The following is an 18807-nucleotide window of genomic DNA, read 5'->3' as shown; positions in this document are numbered from 1 at the left end:
GATGCCAGGCTGGTTTTCACTGACATTCAGTCTGACCTTAGTTCCAACAAATGCTGTAACTTAAGAATTTTGCTTCGAGATAACAGACTCTTTCACAAGCTGCCATGAGCTCTTACAGCAGGCAGACAAAGACGCCAAACGGCACAGACAGTTTGGACTCTCTGTTCTGCATTTTCTTTCAATAATATGTTAATATTTCAAAGTCGCAATTAATATTATCACAAAGCAAAAAGGTCAACAACATGTCCTGGAAACAAACTCCACAGATGGCCGCAAGATGACATACGACATTTCTATCCAGTACATCACACACATCCTAATTACATACACGAGTGTCAGAAACGGGTTTGATTTAAATTCTGAACAAGAAAAAAAAAATCTGTAAAACAGATTCCTGCTATTCTCGCCCACTACAGCAAAATAAAATTGGACCTGTGTGAATAGTCGTTTAAAAAAACGTCAGACTGAACTCAAGTACTAGAAATTAAGGCATTGCCAGAAGTAACGTGCCAAAGAGGCTAGGGCCAATCTGCATCTCGTACATGCTGGAAACACAGCGATGGGTCACTTCATTAGATACATCTTGCTAATAGTGAATCAGACCTTGACGCATTGACACAAATCATGATGGATCCATGCTTTTCATTTACAACAAATTCTGAAGTAAAGACTCCGTTCGTCCAATTTTGGTGAAACTGTGTGAACTGTACAGCCTCAGTTTCCTTGTCCAAGCTGACAGGACTGGCACCCTGTGTGGTCTTCCGGAAAAAGAAATTAGCTGAGCATTTACTTCAAGAAGTTGCACAAAAAGACAGCTGGCAAAGACCAACAGCACTCTGATTTACCGCAGCTCAGCCAATCTGGAGCCCAGCCTTTATTTTCCTTTATGTGACAGTAGACAGATGTAGAGAGAGACAAAACATGAGATAAAGCGTGAACAAAGCTCCTAATCTGGGATTCAACTAGGCAGCCATGTGATTTGTGCCTGCCGTTATGATTTCCTGCACACAGAGACGTGTTAATCTAATTTTTAGCATCACATTTGAATTCTTGAACGCTAAACTGTAAATCCTTTAAAGCTCCTGTAGTAATCTGTTGTTATCTCGAAGCTACCCTTTCAGCTCCATTCCTTGCATTTTAACCAATCGCTTGTCTGACTGGCTGCAGGTGGGTGGGGTTTATGCGTCTGCGATGACCACACCAGGAATATGCACACTTATTGATGTCATACAGAGCCAAGGGTAGAAAACACTTTTCTGAAACAGTGTTGAGAGCAGTGTGAAGACTGAGCTTTTGCTCTCAGGGATTACTTGGGAGAATGTTGACCTCGCCGTTTGAAACGTTCTCCATGTTTGACACAAGGACAGAGCTGCTGTTCTCCAAAAAGCCTCAAGCATCGCAGTAATCAGCATGAAAAGCAGCGTGGCATGCATGAAAAAGAGGAAACACCAGGATATAATGAGATCAGTAGACAGGAGAGATATGAGACGAAGATCCATGGATTTGAGGCTAGCACTATGCACTTTCTGCTTAATTCTAAGTGTTTCTACTACTACATTAATGGTTGGGTGATTAATATAAAATAATAAAAAAAAAAATTAATTGTGTCAAATCATTACCACTCATTGGTAAAGTAGCTGTGTAATAACATGGATTATGTACAGAGAGCTGGTCATTATTGCACGTAAGCCAGCCGACGGGGTGCACGGAGACCGCAGCAGGATTATCCCTGCAGTGTAAACATGCCTACAACTGTAGAGGCCTGTGCAGCTGACAGTGTACATTAGCTCGTAATAGCAAATCATATTCCTTACATGCCAGCTGTGCTAGTTGTGTGATCCATCATGTTTGAAAGCATCGCTTCATAGTCTCACGAAGACCATTTGTCTCACATCGGGGATCGACTTCATGCTCAGTACAAAATGCTGACTAAGAACTTAGTAAAGTGAACAGAATGAGTTTTGTTGCTTCTTTAAAATTATTTTAGATTGCTGATAACCCATTAAATACAGCACAGAGCATATTTTCAGCAGGAGGAGGAGCCTGGATTTATATGGTGATTAAATATAGGACTGGATTTCACTTTTGATGGCAAGCAACTAACTTCCTTACACATGAAATTCCTCTCAGTTACCTGGTAGCAACTGATAACCACCTCCTTGTATCTTCTGCTGAACATGTACTAATATTGCATGGTTTATAGTTTATGTTTAGACAAAGATAAAAATCAAGCCAACCTGGTAAATCGCAGGTGGTGGTTGTCTGCTAGGACCTCTTCTGTTTTGCATTTTTTTAAATGCAATTATTAGACTAATATGGTTTCCTGCATAGGTACAGAACACCCTTGCAGATTTATTGTTTGTGAATAAAATTCTAGTATTTTAATTTTACTAAGCACCAATTAAAAGATACAGGTTTAAAAATGAAACAAAAACAAACAAACAAAAAAGCAGCCCTTAATGTTAAGCTCTCAAAATGTAGGACCCAAAGGACATTGGATGATGTCATGGTACATCATGGTAGTTCCAGCCATCTTTTGTGTACAGTCTGTTACCCCATGATGCAGTAAGATGCATGACTTTACAGCAGCCAGCCTCCCCCCCGGTGCAAACAACAGTTTAGTCTCAGGAGGTAATTTCCTCCTTTGGCACTGCTGTAAAGCGAGTGAATTTATTACCTGCTGGGATCTACCTCACTTAATCTGACTCTCTGAACTCAACCTATCAAGCGTGTTTGTGGTGTTGGAGTCTTTTGGAGCATTTTAATGCAATTATCTGGGAAATAATATGACTCGTTGCATGATTAGTTGTGGTAATAGCCAATCACAGAAGTTTGTGCTGCAGTTTAATCTCTCATGCATCTGTGCAACCTGCATTCTCATGTCACTTAACATAAAATGACAACGGCCAAAATCCTAAAAAACAAAAGCATCCTACACTGGTTTACACAACCCTCCAAAACAGTAAAACCTTTCCATAAACATAACCTGAGTCAAATCAAATTCTTCTGATGCTTTTCCATTATCTGAAAATAAGCATGCACCTTCAACGCCCAAGTATTTCACACAGTGGGGCATGAGTTAAACAGCGCCATTGTGTGCTCCAGGGAGGCCCTTTCATCATTTCAAAAGGCTATATTCAAGTTGAAAAGCATTTGTGCTGCTATGTTTTTAGGCGACAAAGACATCACCATGCAGAGAGGCTAGAAACAGAAGCATCACTGCATTTCTCAAAACTTTGCCCATCAACTGAAGCTCTCCGCAAGCTGCCTCCGGTGCCTCCATTTACATTTACAAGTCATTTACATAAGCACTTGCACTAATAGCAACAATGATGTAGCACAGCATGTGCACTTTGTTCCCCTTTTTCAAAACAGAAGAGAATCCATAACAAATTTAGTAAAAGGGACATCCTCGGTGTAAGGAGTCTACCTGCAGGATGCATATAAAGTTTGGGTTCAGCAATACGGCACTATCTCCATTTAAGGCTCCCTTTATTTGGTTATGTGTTTGCTATAACCAGTTATAAGTTATAAACCAGTAATTATGGCAACCTTAAGATCAGAAGTAAATAAGTGGAACAAATACTTGTTCCACTTAATACAGTGAAGTCAGACCATTTTTTTGATTCAAAAGCATCACAAAGTTTCAGACAAAAATAACTATTCAATGTAGGGATGCAACCATACCAATATTTTCAAACCGATACGATACTTGGATCTGAGTACTTGCCGATACAGAGTACAAAAACGATACTTCTACCACACACACACACACACACACACACACACAAATGCAATGAATTGGAAGACAGGTTTTAGTTTATTCTCTGCCGATAAAAAATAATATCTTAATAAAAATAACCACAAAAAAATTTCAAGTGAAAAATAAGCACTTCTGTTAAATTATTGCGGAGTATCCACATTGTAATTTAACAAAATATCACTGAACTATTGGCACTGTCTCCAGCTTTCGGAATAACAAATAATCACTTTTGTTTGGAATCAAATAAATACACATTAGGTTTGAGAATAAAATAAACTTTTAAATTGTTGCAGAGTGTCCATATTGTAAACAAACAAACAAAATAAGAAAGTATTTGGCATTGACAAACAAACTCCTCATCTGCCCGTGGATCATCAGTCCACTGTGCCGTTAAACCAAGGACTGACATCGCGCACACACTGCTTGTCTTTACCTCTTCAGAAAGTTTTGGCGCCATTATCTCCCTGATGTATGGGCGGTTGGGAATTTCATATCGCAGCTCGAGTATGCTGAGAAGACGGTGCAATCCTGTTTTCCATGACTGGCATTGGCTGGTCATCCAGAGCAACAAAATGAGTCAGAGCCTCTGTTATTTTAACTGTCCGTGGATTTTCTCTTGACATTTTTCATCGCTTTTCCAAAACCTGAGTTAAAGTTGGCTGTTCCGGTCCACACTGCTGACATTTTGTTTAGCCTAGATACAGCCAGTGTTGCCAACTCCTCAGTAAGGAAAATCGCTATTGGCTGTCCTAAAAGTCGCTAGAAATGACAAATGACGTCATCACCTAATTTGCATAATTGGTCATGCTAATGTAATTGTAATCTATGTTGTTGTAGAGAGAAATAACATCGTGGAAGAGACATAAAGTGAGTAAAAAACGTCCTAAATGCATTTAGAATTTATTTAGAACTACAAATTAAATTTATTTGAGCAATTATTGTTTTTTTAATGTCACAATTCCAACCCTGCTCCTTTACCCGGGCTTGGACCGGCAAAAGTGACCCGAAATAGGCACTCTGGTGGAGTTACTTTGTGTGTGTGTGTGTTTATAAGTAGTTTTAAACCTTGTGATCCACAAAACAGCATAAGAGTAAAAGAGTAAAAGAAGAACTGACTGCGTTACAGCACCCGCTGCTTGTTGAGAGTAAAAGCGATATGCGCTTTCACGTCTTTTTTTAGCAACCTTTTTTAGAAAAAAAGTCGCTAGGGGGTCTGAAAACTCGCTAAATATAGCGACAAAGTCGCTAAGTTGGCAACACTGGCTACAGCAGCCTCCAGTTTCTCTTTTTTATATGGAGCTGCCAGTCTGACTCGTCTAACCCTGTGCCTGTTTAGCGCGGGTTGTCCCCCTAGTGGCCAATCTAAAAAACTACAACAAAAATGACAAGCCACCCTCTGATTAATGAAATAAGTTAGTATCGGTTCATGGTATCGGTTAACTTTTACGAGTATGAGTACACACACAGTTTACAGTATCGGCCCGATACCAGTATCGGTATCGGTGCATCCATAATTCAATGTGTTAAAATTGCATCCACCAATTCATTTTCATGGACATTAAATAAGATTTAAAAAAATGCCCTTATTCTCCCACTTAAACTGAAGTCTTAAGCACAAGAGTTTAGGCACACTGTTCATTCCCCACCTGACAGCTTCTCCATTTACTTCAAATCAGACACAACGATGATTACTTTTAAATTAGCGTGAGATAAATATTAGATTAAGTCATCAGGGGATCGTTTTTCACAATCGGTGTTCCACAATAGAAGACGCTTGTCCAAATAAATACAAACTACTGAATTTTAAATGTGACATTTTTTACTGAAGTGGGTTCCTGGCACTCAGTTTGTATTTTTTTTTTAATGTCTGACAATACCACTTGGCTATATTTATTTATTTAGTTACAATGGCTGCGCGTCTCGTTTCATTCTCACCTTTGAAACCATCACTCGATCAGTGGTTTGGACAGGCAGACGCTGCTTCACTGGATCCTCTCCCTTGCCCTCTTTTCCCCCTCTGTTGTGTGTGGACTATAAAAATAAGCAACAATAAGCACTGAAAACAATTTCATGCAACCATTCAAACATCTATTTGTTCCACAATCACAGTATAATAGCGCACGTCACTCCCATTCAAACCTGAATTTGTGTGCCCAGGCTGGCAAACAATGCCACTCCACGCCAGGCTTTTCAGCTTTGACGGAGATGAGCCCCGGTGGAATCGGATGGTAAGTGAACAGACGTGTAACCATTTCAAAGTGCTTGTGCTGTTTCATTTTTTTGGGGTCCCTAAAGGCAGCTCTTTGTGAACAATCTGAGAATGTCAGGCAAACGCACTCAATAAAAGCAAAGAGCAGAAGAGGAAAGAGATAAGAGGTCAAATTGGAAACTTTTATTTATTTTTACAAATACTTTGTTTTTTTTACCCACAACATGTAAATGCGTCAGAACAAAGCCCCGTGTCACACAGCCACACACTTCAAATACATTTGTAGAGGGAATTGAGTTAAAGAAAACACCCACAGTCTGAAGATGAGATCTGAAATGTTGCAGGAACCACCACAGCGGTGTTCTTAATGTAAATGAGAAGCCTTTTGTATGCGCTGAAAATGTTTCAGTGGGAATATTTTCCACCGCGGTGGGTATTTCAGACAACCTTGTGTCTGCCCACCACTGCTCCTCAATCACGACGGGGCCTGACCAGACAGATCAATGAGAGAAGGGCACTGGTGATTCAACAACTGCTGCTGTGGCATACACGCCCTAATTGGATGGTACATGAGCGTTTTACTGAATACTGGGCCTGTTTTTCAACATGCACAATCAATGGCTTGTTCTCCGCTGACTCCTCGGCTCACACGGCTCTAATCAGATAGTAAACTCTTGCGCTTGAAGCTTCTGGACGATTGCATATTTCCTGTGTCACGCTGCTTTTAATTAAGCATCAAATACAATTACGCTCCATTCATCACTCTACAAATGCAACGACATCATATTTTTCTGTAAGATACCAAAGGTGGGAACATTCAAGAGGGCTTTTAGATCACTTGCTAACACTCTTTAAATCTCACACATTTAACACCTGGCATTAACAGATTACACAGTTCAAAAATGATAGGAGTCAGCTCAAAGTATAGAATCACAATGAGCTTTTTCACATTCGGGTTATAATGCAAATTGAAAGTGTGACAGCTCTGACAGATTTAATGCTCCCTCCAACGGATAAAAGATGTGAATCTGTCACCGCGCAGCTACAACCAGTCTAGACAATGCTGAGGAGAAGGAGAGAACAGAAAGGTACATTTTCCTGTGGCCTGTAGTGATATTTTTGCCATTTTTGCATGTGTCTCTTTTGGAAATGTCCACGTTCTCTTAAACACAACGGATTTAATAGCAAAAGCATCTGCAGCACCATTTTCCAGAAAGCATATCCTTTTTGGTCAAAAACATTCACAAATCTTGTTGCGAGTCGTTTGATGAAGGATTTTGTTTTTCTCCTACTGAACATTTTCTCCTGAAGAGTCCGCACACTGGTGCTGAATCATATTAAGCTACTCAAATTTGTTAGCATGGCAGATTTTTTTAATATTAGGCTATTTCGCAGCAAAAGCAACCTGCTTTAGAAAACAAGTCATTTTGTTTGGGAGGTTATTATCAAGTGTATTTAAATAAACAATCCACTTAAAAAAAAATGAGCCAACTTTTAAATTAGCCTAAATCTTACCAAGTGTCGGATGTGCTTCGCTGCACAGGTCAATGAGGAAGCATACCACATTATGTATAATTATGGACTCGAGGCACGCTGTTCGTGACAGTATTTTTCTGCATCACTAAAGAAGAAAATACGGACACTCAGTAATAATTATGAGCAAACACCTGGTCAGTTTCATGAATATTATTAACTCGTATTCTCTTCCATTAGATGGGCAGCATCCGAGACCATTTTTAATTATGCGTTTCCAACTCAAACCTCAGTGTCTTTGCAGTACAGATCTACATCCCCGAACAAAGAGAAGGTTGGGATAATATTTACTATGCATGTATCACTGCACGGTCTTACATCTTACAAATCATCATGAATAATTTGAAACACTCGCAGTATATCTATGTGGAGGAATAGATATACAGACAGACGTGACCCTCGCCGTCATCTCAGGCTCTACTTTATGTTTTCTCTACATTTGCCAGTCACTGAAAGCATGCAGATAGCCAACATTACAGGCTTAACTGATGAAGCGACCATTAATGTTTACATCCTGTCACAGATAAGAGCCTTTAGTAACAGGTGAATGAATGACTCTTACTATACTATATGATTTCTGGAAAGAGCATTTTTCAGATGTACATTATTTGACATTTTAAGCATCACAGGGCAAGTGCCATCTACTTCCATTTATTTAAGAGACACTTTTACAGCCATTATCTGTGAAACTGGCCAACAAGCATTAAAGACACGTTGAAGATGAATAAATAGCACTACAGTCCAGAGCAACCATACATAAAACTTCATTGTGAAAGGTCTCTTTAAAATCTGCTTTTCACTCATCTCGTGTGTTCCCATCTGCAGTTAATGCACTTTTTAAGAGAACAGCTTCTGATTCAATGTCATATTCTATCCAAATACCATCACTTTAAAAGTGTTATCAGTATGATACCAACCATAATGGAATCACAGTCAGATGGGTATAGATTTTTGCTGTGCCATAGCACAATACAACCATCATCTGTCTGTGTCAAATTAACAGACAGTCTGAGGGGGACACTGATGCACACAGGAGGAAACACTTCCTGTTGATGCAGCTGTATTTTAACAGAGGTTGATGGAGGTCTGAGCTTAATTAAATCTCTTTTTTTAATTCTCATTGATTCATAAAGCGAATATTCAGTTTAGATTCGGTATCCGCCAATTATCTGTAAGCCATATAGCGACCGTGGTAAAAATCAATCATTCTCTCTTGTTTCAAAGTGCTCTTAATTAACATGCGCGCATACACACACAAACGCATGCACTCTTTTGGTTAGATAGTGGACTCTTAAATTATCTGATAAAAATCTCATTTGATGTGATCAAAATTAGCTTTGGGTATAGAAAACGTTTTTACTCGCCGACATGCGGAACATCCACTTTATCCTATTCTAATCTATCATAGTAATGTTTGTCAGTGCAATTACATTTAAAGTAGTGCAGTGTTTAATGTCTTATTAAGACCCCCCTCACCCACCTACCCATTTTGCAAAACAAATTCTATTTAGAATTTAAAGTTAACTTTTTAAAGTGCTTTCAAGTCCCCTTTAATTCCTAAAAAATAAGTACTTACTAACTGGTTTTATTCCTGTTACAACAGCACATGACTGAAAACATTATTGAGCACAATGCAATGATGGAGACGTTTACACCCAAATTTTTTTTTTGCTTTGAGCGGATCATAAACAGAAAGCGTCCCACAGACCTCAGCTGGTTTCATTCACCAAGCGTGAACCATTGATGCCACGATAAGTGACACGGCTGGGGCGGACCAGCACACCGTGGCCGGGTCGACAGCTGAAGTAGCGACGGCCGCCCACTGAGCCGTCATTCTTGCCCTTGGGGCTTCGGAGCTCCAGACCCAGCCAAAGGCCTGGGGCAAAGTCTGCTGTGCCCAGGTAACGGATGATTGCCATCTCATTGGCGCTGCTCAGCAGGACCTGCATGCCCACGTGGAGGTGGACCTGCCCATCAGAGCTCGGAGAGGGACTTGAGCCTGCGGTGCTTCCAGGAATACTTCCACTGCCCCCACTGAGGGTGCTCCAACGCCGGCGGTGAGGATTGGAACGACTCCTATTTTATTTTTGTTTTGTTTGTTTGTGGAAACAGAGCAAAAAAAAAATACAGTAAGAAAGATTTATGAGAAAAGCCAGGCAGTGTGACAGAATAAATCATAAGCAAACAGGAGATTCATGGGAGCTTTGTGTTTGAGGGATTGATCTTCAGTTTCCTGCTCTTGCTCATTATAACCACAATCATGCACTGGCCATTTAAAAGAACCTTTTGCTGACTAATACCACTGCTTCTTATCAGTATTGATTCAGTCATTGCTGCAGGGGATTCGGATAAAGCTGGAAAGCTTAGGGAGGGAATAATGCGAGGAATATGCAGGAAAGACAGACACACCTGGTAACGGGGCTTCTTCTGTTCGTCTCCTTCGGAGTGGCGATGGCCGATGATGTGCTGAAACTGCGACGAATTGTCCCTGCACGGCAAAAACAGGAGTCAATTGCTTCAACACAAACACACAGAATAATAAATGCAAAGTCACATTTAGCGTAGTTCAAAGGTTGTAATGAAGGCAGAATTCTTACCACTTAGAGGATGACTGAGGCGCGAGGAAGTGAGCTCTGAAAGGCAATCAACAGATCCATGGATTCTGCAAAAAGAAGCAGGCAACTGATTTTTCCCAGAATGAGACAACCTTTGGAGGTTATAAAAACAATTTTCATTAAATGGGCCCCAATTTGCTCGTTTCCAGCTCCTTGATTTTATTGTTGGACCCTACTAGGGTAGCATTGCGTGATTCACAATTTATAAACAATCCTTATTTATTTTGCAGTGATGCTTGATGTAGCCCCCTTCCCCCAGAGCTCATTCATTGTCTAAAACATGCTGTTTTAGCCCTTCTCCCTTTGAGGGCACTATCCTTTTAAAGCCCACTTTCTGTCCCTCATAAACAGAAAAACAGCAGGCTGGTGACAGAAAACTAAATGATGTGATCATTCAGGAACACTAAAGCACACAAAGAGCCAATCTAGATCCGGGAACAAATTAGAACCATGTTGTTGCACTGACACAGATGGTAGAGTTTCTGCTGTGTGGTGGCAAGCATTTATACGCTACGTGGACAAAAGTACTGATACATTACAGCTACTTGGAAAGCCACGGCATGAAGCTCCCAGCCACCAGCTCTGGTGCTGATGTTAATGCCAGAGGATGTTTTGAGCTCTGCAGCTAATATGCGCCTCCACACTCTGCAACCCAACTGTAATGTTGTGTTTTCCAACACTTCAGGGCTCAGTTGTTGTGGTTCCTTAACTTCCATTTTGCAGTGTTACTATTTTTTTGGAACACCTAGTAGGAAAGAAATTTCACAAGCTGAATTGTTGCTAAAAAATTCAGCGATCTCTTTAGGGCGACCTTTTCTTTCCTAGCTGTATGGCTAGGTGCTTCATTTTAAACACCTGCCCATATGTTGTACTCTACTGATGCTCCATGTAAATCTATAGTCAAGTGTAAAACTCACTTGGCTGACACTGTTTGTGTGTAGAAGAAGTATAACTTACAGGTGGGAAAATGGCTTTTTAACCTTTTTTGTGGAGAAAGTCACCAAACTTCTGAAGTGTTTTTAAATCAGGTTGGATTTCCATAAATGTGTTTTCTATATCCCTGTGGCCAAAGAAAAATGATGAGGCTTCCTCCATATTCATTTAGATACTGATTTCAATATAATCACACAGAGAAAAGTGGTAAAAATTGTTTCTTGAAGGACCTTGGTGGGGATTTTTGTGTCTGAAATTAGTATAAAAGGATATTCGCTCTCATTGCCATCAGACAGATCCAAGACACTTGGCTAATTGGGGTTTACTTGTACATGCTGACCTCATTATTTGAAACTTGGCAATGTTTATTGCGGGCATACACGACTGTAACAGTGTATAAATTACATCAAATTCGAAAAAAATATCAGGTTCTAACTGGCTGTATTCAGATGTAAGCACATATTCAGTTTAGTGGGTGTGCTTTTGATGGCCACCTCTGTCAAAACAAGTTGAATGGGGAAAGAAAATAAGAATAAAAACAGGCTTTGGCTGCCTGACCTGATAAACTACCTTGCTTATTAAGATTGTCTTAAGCAACTATATAATAACAGCCATAATAACATTTATAAAGGCATTTAAATATTGGAAGCTATTAAACATCAGTGTGCCAAACAGCACATGAGGAAAACAGGAAAATGGGAAAGTGTGTGATGAGGGATTGGGGGGGGGGGGGGGGGGGGGGGGGTTCTTCCTAATGGATTGTGATAGCTGCTGACAGGAAAAAGAAAGGAGGAGGAGAAGCAACTTCCTGGATGGAGACAAAGTGATATTCTTGATTTGACAGCAGGAAAGCAAGTGCTTAGCTGAGCACACTTTGTACCCTGGAGTTAATTAGGGAGGAAAAAAGTAAAGGAAAAAAAAATTAATAAAAGATGACAAGGAAAAAAACAGCAGCTGAAATCCCTCCGAAAAAAACAAACAAAAAAAACCAACCAGCTTTTAAATGGAAGAAATAAGCAAAAAGTCAACAAATCCTGAATGGTAGATCTGCATAGAGATGAAGCAGAAGTGGCATTTACTCCCAGAAAGAAAGGTTAAATGTGTTAATTTAATCACCAGTCCATGAGCTCTGGTAAATCACCGCTCCTTTACAATAAACATGTTTAGTATTTCCAATGCCAGCTGCTTTTTAGGGTGTAATGGTTTTTATCAAGTTATGACACACATAATACACTTGACACACTGTGCTAATAATGAGCCATCCAATAAAAAGGTCAACAGCTTTTATTCAATTCAATTTGCAAAAAAAGAAAGAAAAAGAAGTAAACAAAACAATGCATGCAGTGAATAACTCAGTGGTTTGTGCGTATGTATGCCAGGGAGCATATCCTGTGTATAATAATTAGGCCTCCAGTGGAATTTGCCTTTGTTCTGCACTCCACTGTACTTATATGCTGCCTTAACAACAGCATCTCCACAAAGGACTGTACATTTTTCCCTTACACACACTTACGCTCTCAGGAGGGAGGAGAGGGTGATTAAACTTTTTCCCTAACGATTCCCAAGATGATTCAGGAAACAATTATTGTGCGATATTCTGTTTTTACTAGGATGCTCTCATTTTGTCTCGTATCATAAACTCAGGGCGCTCCTTTTCTTTAGAGCATGTGTTGATCCAGATATATCACTGCTCAAAACAAACTAAGGGAACACTTGATCATCACAAGACAACACAGAGTCAGTTACACTTCAGGGAAATCAGTCTGTCCAGTTAGTACGCTAACGAATCAATTTCACCTACTTTGGTACAAACAGAAGCGACTGCAGAGGCAACAACAGGACAATAGCCCAAAAAGGAATGGCTGTGCAGGTGGCGACTACAGACCATTGTCCTCTTCTCATCTTTCCTGATTGATTTTTCCAAGTGTCCTTGTTATTACAGGTGTGAGACAGTACCTGCAGCTCATTCAGGTTGCACAGATAGTGCAGCTCCGGGCAGTTTGCTGTGTCTCGCTGCACAGTCTCACTGTGCGAAGAGGAACACAGGAAGCCCGAGAAGTTGACCTCCTGCAGTCGACTCCTGCATGTTTTCTGACCAAACGGTCACACTCAGACTCCGTGAGCATGGCATGAGAAACCAATATCCTTAAGTGGGAACTGTGCCCCACGTCTTGCAGCTCAAACAGCATTTATGAGACAGCACAACTGGCAGATCCAACACTAATACCCTGCTCTTTTCATAGATGAGAGCAGCTTCACACTGTGCACGTTTCACACACATGAAGACTGTATGGTAAGATCATCATTTGACACTGGGTCAGTGATGGTCCGGGGAGGCATCAATGGTCACACAGACTTCCACATTAGCCAGCAGTTCCCCGACTGCTGTTAACGATGAAATCCTCAGAGATTGTAGGCAGTTTCTGGAATATAAAGGGACTCAAGCTACTGAGCAGCCCTCACATTCGCTAGTCCTGAATCCCAATGAGAATCTCTGGAACATCACGTATCAATAAATCAATAAATAGTATAACAGAATGTCCAGGAGCTCACTGATACCCTAATCCACGTCTGGGAGGAGATTATAATATAGAATTAAAACACAGCTCAGCAACAAAAAGCAGAGGACTTCAACCAACGAGACTGTGGTTTGTGATCCTCGAAAAACAAAAAGTAACCAGAGAATCAATATTTTTAGACACAGCAAACTTACTTTCATATGAAAAAAGAGAGAAAAAACAACACAGTTGGAGTTATAGTTGCCTTGCTGACAAAAAGCCATTCATTATCACATCATAGGAAATATCAACACAGTGATAGATTCTGCAGTCTTTGCCGCTCCCTCCCCGAAGCCCAAACTCACTCAATACACGTCTAATAAATATTCATAATTTCAACATCAACCTTTTTTTTTTTCATAATCAACCTTTATCTTGTTTTCTGTGTGTAAAAGTTATTTGTAAAAAATTTTTTTATAAATAAAGATAAACTGAGAATCTAAATGAAAACAGCTTACAGCAGTTTTGACTCCCATCTGTCAAACTGAGTTCTATCGTTTACGCTCTCTGTCTCTGCCAAATATTTAAAGTTAAAACATAAAAACGTTTCTTTCCCATCTCCATCCCCGCTGTGCAGAGAGGTAGCTGATGGGTGAGATCATTTGAACAGCAATCCCACACTTTGTTCCATAACTTTAAAGACAATCGGGGATACGAGAACAAACGACTCCAAAAGCTCGTCAAACATTAGGATAAAACCATGTAGTCACAAAACAACTGACTTAGAAGTGAAGATTAAACATGTGACGCTGCTTATCCCACAGTAAAAACAATGCAATGTACTTCACCACAACTACATTCAGGCAATATGGCCATTTGCACTTTAGCAGTATTCTTAAATATGATTTAGAAATAACTCGCGATCCCTGTTTGTTCCACTCAGCTGTAAAATATGGATTCAGCGTCAGAACGCATCACTAATAAAACCTGCCTCGCATTTAAATAAATGCAGCATTTTAAAGCGATGTCTCGTTTGTACATTCAACAAACTGGTGGGTAAATATAACCACCTTTATATATCCATTATCCATAATCAATATTTAAAAGCAGCGATGATGGCATCTGGCTCATTACTAGGTGAAACATTAAACAGAGAAGTCATGCAGGGAGAGGGGCCTTGGGCTTCGCGTTTGACGACTCAGACTCGAGTTAATCACCAGTTCAGAGAAGCCCTCTTAGCTGCAAAATCAAATATGTCAGTACTTACACAAATGATACTGTCAAAGGAGCTCATTAGTGCACTCAAATGTATTGATGAAAGAAATGAAATGCAACCTCTGGGTTTCTGGGGTCTATTGCCAAATTCATACCATCAAATCTGCTCTCGAGTTTTTAATCATTTAGAAAACATTCTTCTTTGACAAATCTGTTTTTAGTCCTGGCATGACCACTGGCAAAAACCAAAAAGGGACCGTTAATCTTGAGAAGAAAAGCTACCTTAACGATTCCAGACTCACCTCTGAACGCGAGACGGAGGAGCAAAGACTCCATGTTTTGGTGGGCAGGTGAAGTATCTCACTCCTCCCACTGACCCGTCATTTTTACCGCTCGGCTTGTCCAGTTCGATGCCCAACCAGAGTCCTGCACAGAGAGACCGGAAATCAACACTGTCAAGAGTAGGGATGGGTACCGGTGTCATGGCACCGGTTCTGACATAAACGGTAGTAACCAGACCGAAAAGCAGCGCACATTTCGGTGCTTTATTTCGGTGCTTTTTTTTTTCCTGAGATGTGATACACTTTAGATTCTAGCCAATCATTTTACGTTTCCGAGGATAGTAGGCGGGTCCAGGTGCGTACGTTCTTTTAGAGCAGAGCTACAGATTAAAATGCCCAAGGCGAAGCAGTCAAAAGTCTGGCTGTAGTTCACAGCAAAATATGCAAACTCAGCAGCTGCAACAAGTGCTTTAAGCTGATACTGTGACACTGTCAAAGGAGGTAACACCTCAAATCCGACGAAACACCTGGCGACGTATAGCGTTTTTTTTAAAGCCGAGAAATGCGCCGTATTTGATAGCTTGCTGCGAGACCTCACACCGAGCGCATCTACTGCGGGTGTGGTGCCTGTTATCGGACCCGGAGCCCTGCTAGTGTAGCAGAAATGATGGCGGATGATGATGGCAGCAGCAGCCCCATAGCTGCAGAAAAGGCTAACATTGTTATCTTTTTACAAAAAAACAGCTAAACATGAGAGGTTTTTGGACCAATTTTGTGTTCTCCATTCTTTAAGCACCGGTTTGAGCACCGTTTAAGCACCGGCACCGTTTCAAAAGTACCGGTTTGGCACCGGTATAGGATAAAACCTAAACGATACCCATCCCTAGTCAAGAGGCATATTAATAAATGAGCAACACACCTTAAAATAAAAACATCATTTTAGACTGGCGACACCAAACCACTTCTTAAAAAATGACTGAATGATTGAAAAAGATCCCAACAGCTGCTTTTATTTTATGGTGCGCTCCCATCATCTCTTTTACCAGATGTAAGGTTCTCTCTCTGGCTGCCCCTGAGCCTGCTTCTGCTGGAGTTGGTTACTCGGCTCCTGTTACAGACGCTTTCCTAAAAATCAAATGTTCTTGCTTCCTGTGGTTCAAATACAATTCTTTACAGTAGCCAAGGTTTCTCCAAGAAGGATATTTGGTTTCCAAGTGTTTCTTTATTTTGCTTTTAGCATTATTTAACTCAACCCAACATCAGTCTACTGCTCAGTGGCATTTTTGGCTCAGCTGACGCCATAAAACAGGGAGTTTTACAGTAAGTCCTCCTGGTTTTGTGCGATTTTATCTCCGCACAAATCCATCTTCCTCGCTCTTAATGAGGATGTCCGACTTGTACAAATGTGATAAAATACGATTTCGTTATTTCATTTTAATAGCTATAATGATAATAATATTTAACTGACACAAAAGCACGACACCTAGGTCACGGTACACCATTTGGGAACCACTGACATGGTTAATACATCCACAGTAAATAAACTAAAGTGTGCTGGAGGGAGATTTACTTCACGGAGACATCCACATGTCAGTTCATACTTACAATATATTGGAAAACTCTAAATAGGAGAGTTTGCCCTAAATTAGGACATTTGGCAAAGGTGATATTTCACTTCCATCTCAGGCAGCTCCTAAATAAAGAACTTTTTAGCTCTTAAATGTTCAATCACTGTCCTGTAAAATGATGCAACTCCTCAATGTGAGCCAGAAAGTTCAGACAATGTTTCTCCTTTCTCTTTACGAGGGCCTTAAAACACCTCGCAATGCCAGATGAAGGTATAGCCAGAATTCTAAAAATAAGTGAAGTTGCTGTGAAGTATCGAGCAGCTGCTGTTGTTTTTAGTATGAAAGCACAGCGCTCGGTGCAGCGAGATAACAAAGCATCGCTAACACTGATTTAAGAGTATCAAAGGAAACTTAAGACTAAAATCCCTTCAAACGTGATCCTCGGTGCTGTGAGATACATCACTATTTATTCATACATGACTAGTGCTGGGCCAGAACTACTACCTAAATATTAATGAATACTGTGAGCTGTTTTCTGTTTGGGTTTCAATGGCTTTTTGCTCAGCGACAGCTTCTTCAAATCTAATTTTTTTTTTCGCCAAGTATCTTCAGTTGAACTCAAGGATTCCCTCTGCAATAAGTTGGGAATGAGAATGCAGCTGAGTTCATCCAAGGTGAAAGACAAGAGCATAACAGAGCCTCACTTTATCTTTATCTTTATCCATGTGAGTCATCTGCAGAGAATGAGTTCTCAAAAGTTCCCCAAAGTTCAACAATTCAAGACAAAACTGCTCCTTCTTGATTGGGTTCATTTATTCATGTTATTTCACTGTAAAACCCCAAAACTCTGGTTTTAATTTTTGAACAATGGTCTTTTATCCATCATGTTAGGTTTACACTCAACTCTTGTCCTTTCTTTGGTTGCGTTTCAATGAGTTTATCCCAAACTACTCACTAAAAATACCAGAATATCACTTCTATGCAGGACAGGCACGTTAAACAAAAGAAAACTGTGGTAACTTTAATTCTTTATGACTGCCCTGAAAACAGCAAAGGACAGGCATGGTTTATTAAAAGGATCATTAATATTTAAGGCTTTTAAGATTTCTTTGTTAAAGTTCTTTCCAAATTCAAGGTGTCATGTACACAAAAAGTTTGTTCTACTTAATTCCATTATTTTGTTTAAAGGGCCAAGCACCCGTTTTCCTCAGTAATAATTTATTCATATACATGGATACCAGTGTAGAAATGTTTACTGTTGTCGCCTGAAAGAAAAGAAAAGCTGCACAACATGAAGCACAATACCACTGCCACTGACTTAAGGTACTTTTTTAAGGAAATTCCTCAAAAATGAGACTTTTATCAACTGTCCTGTCTATATCAAGGTTATTATCGTTAACGAAAACGAACGAAATAACGAAAACTAGAAGTGAAAAAACATTTTCGTTAACGGAAATAAAAATAAAAACAAAAAAAGGAAAACTAACTAAAACTGTAATGAGTGTTCACAAAACTAACTAAAATTAACTGAATTTATAGCAAAAATGTGTTTAGTTTTCATTGATGTGTGCGTGTCATACAATAGTCAAGGGTGAAAATGAAGTTTAGTTTCCAGGTTTTTTTCTTGCTGTGTCTCATTATGCCAGCAGGGGGCAGTACGTTAGTCGAGTCGTCTGTGTTGCTGCTCCGTCCACACGCAGAATCATGTCAGGAAAAGTCGGGAGCCAGATTCCAATTTGGGATTACTTTGAATATGACTGTGTTTTGGATAAAGCAAGTGTCTTGTAGTGGAAACAGACAAATTATGAGGGACATTTCTAAAGGGAAAAAAATCCCACAAACCTTAAAGTGCACTTGAAAAGCTCACACAAGAAGGCTAACCTAGCTTACCTTGAGAAGGTAAGGGAGCACACTCAACCCTCATCCCCAGAAAACAGAAGCTAACCCCAGGCAAGGCAGCGTGATGCATCCCGAGACAACAGGACGGGGATATCTACACAACTGTGTGAGTCAATTACCTTCAAAAAGTTTATCAATTCACTTGAACCAAAATTATGAACACCCGGTGCTGCGAGAGTTAATAGTCTCGTTGGGGCCAAGATATACATTTTATAGTTGCCTGGTATCGATGGTTGTTCATCTGCCTTTATTTATTTATTTATTTATTTATTTATTTAAAGAACCCATAGGTG

General features: G+C 40.0%; 1 protein-coding gene across 6 annotated transcripts in view; it reads right to left on the bottom strand.

Annotated features, from left to right (window-relative positions):
• Positions 1-6175: 6175 nt before the first annotated feature.
• The window catches only part of LOC146495854 (CAP-Gly domain-containing linker protein 4), a 73070-nt gene continuing 60438 nt past the window's right edge, over positions 6176-18807 (bottom strand). For all 6 annotated transcript variants that reach the window (XM_085143606.1, XM_085143605.1, XM_085143604.1 and 3 more), the window contains 4 exons: positions 15069-15192; positions 10103-10167; positions 9915-9993; positions 6176-9581 (listed from right to left, as the gene is read on the bottom strand). In XM_085143606.1, coding sequence (XP_084999732.1) covers positions 9215-9581; positions 9915-9993; positions 10103-10167; positions 15069-15192 — 635 coding nt within the window. In that variant the 3' untranslated portion in view covers positions 6176-9214. The remainder of the gene's footprint in view (positions 9582-9914; positions 9994-10102; positions 10168-15068; positions 15193-18807) is intronic.

Source organism: Neolamprologus multifasciatus, chromosome 19, assembly GCF_963576455.1.
Source record: "Neolamprologus multifasciatus chromosome 19, fNeoMul1.2, whole genome shotgun sequence".
Classification (NCBI taxonomy): domain Eukaryota; kingdom Metazoa; phylum Chordata; class Actinopteri; order Cichliformes; family Cichlidae; genus Neolamprologus; species Neolamprologus multifasciatus.
The sequence above is the reverse complement of the archived record's forward strand: the minus strand, read 5'-3'. Positions and strand labels throughout refer to the sequence as shown.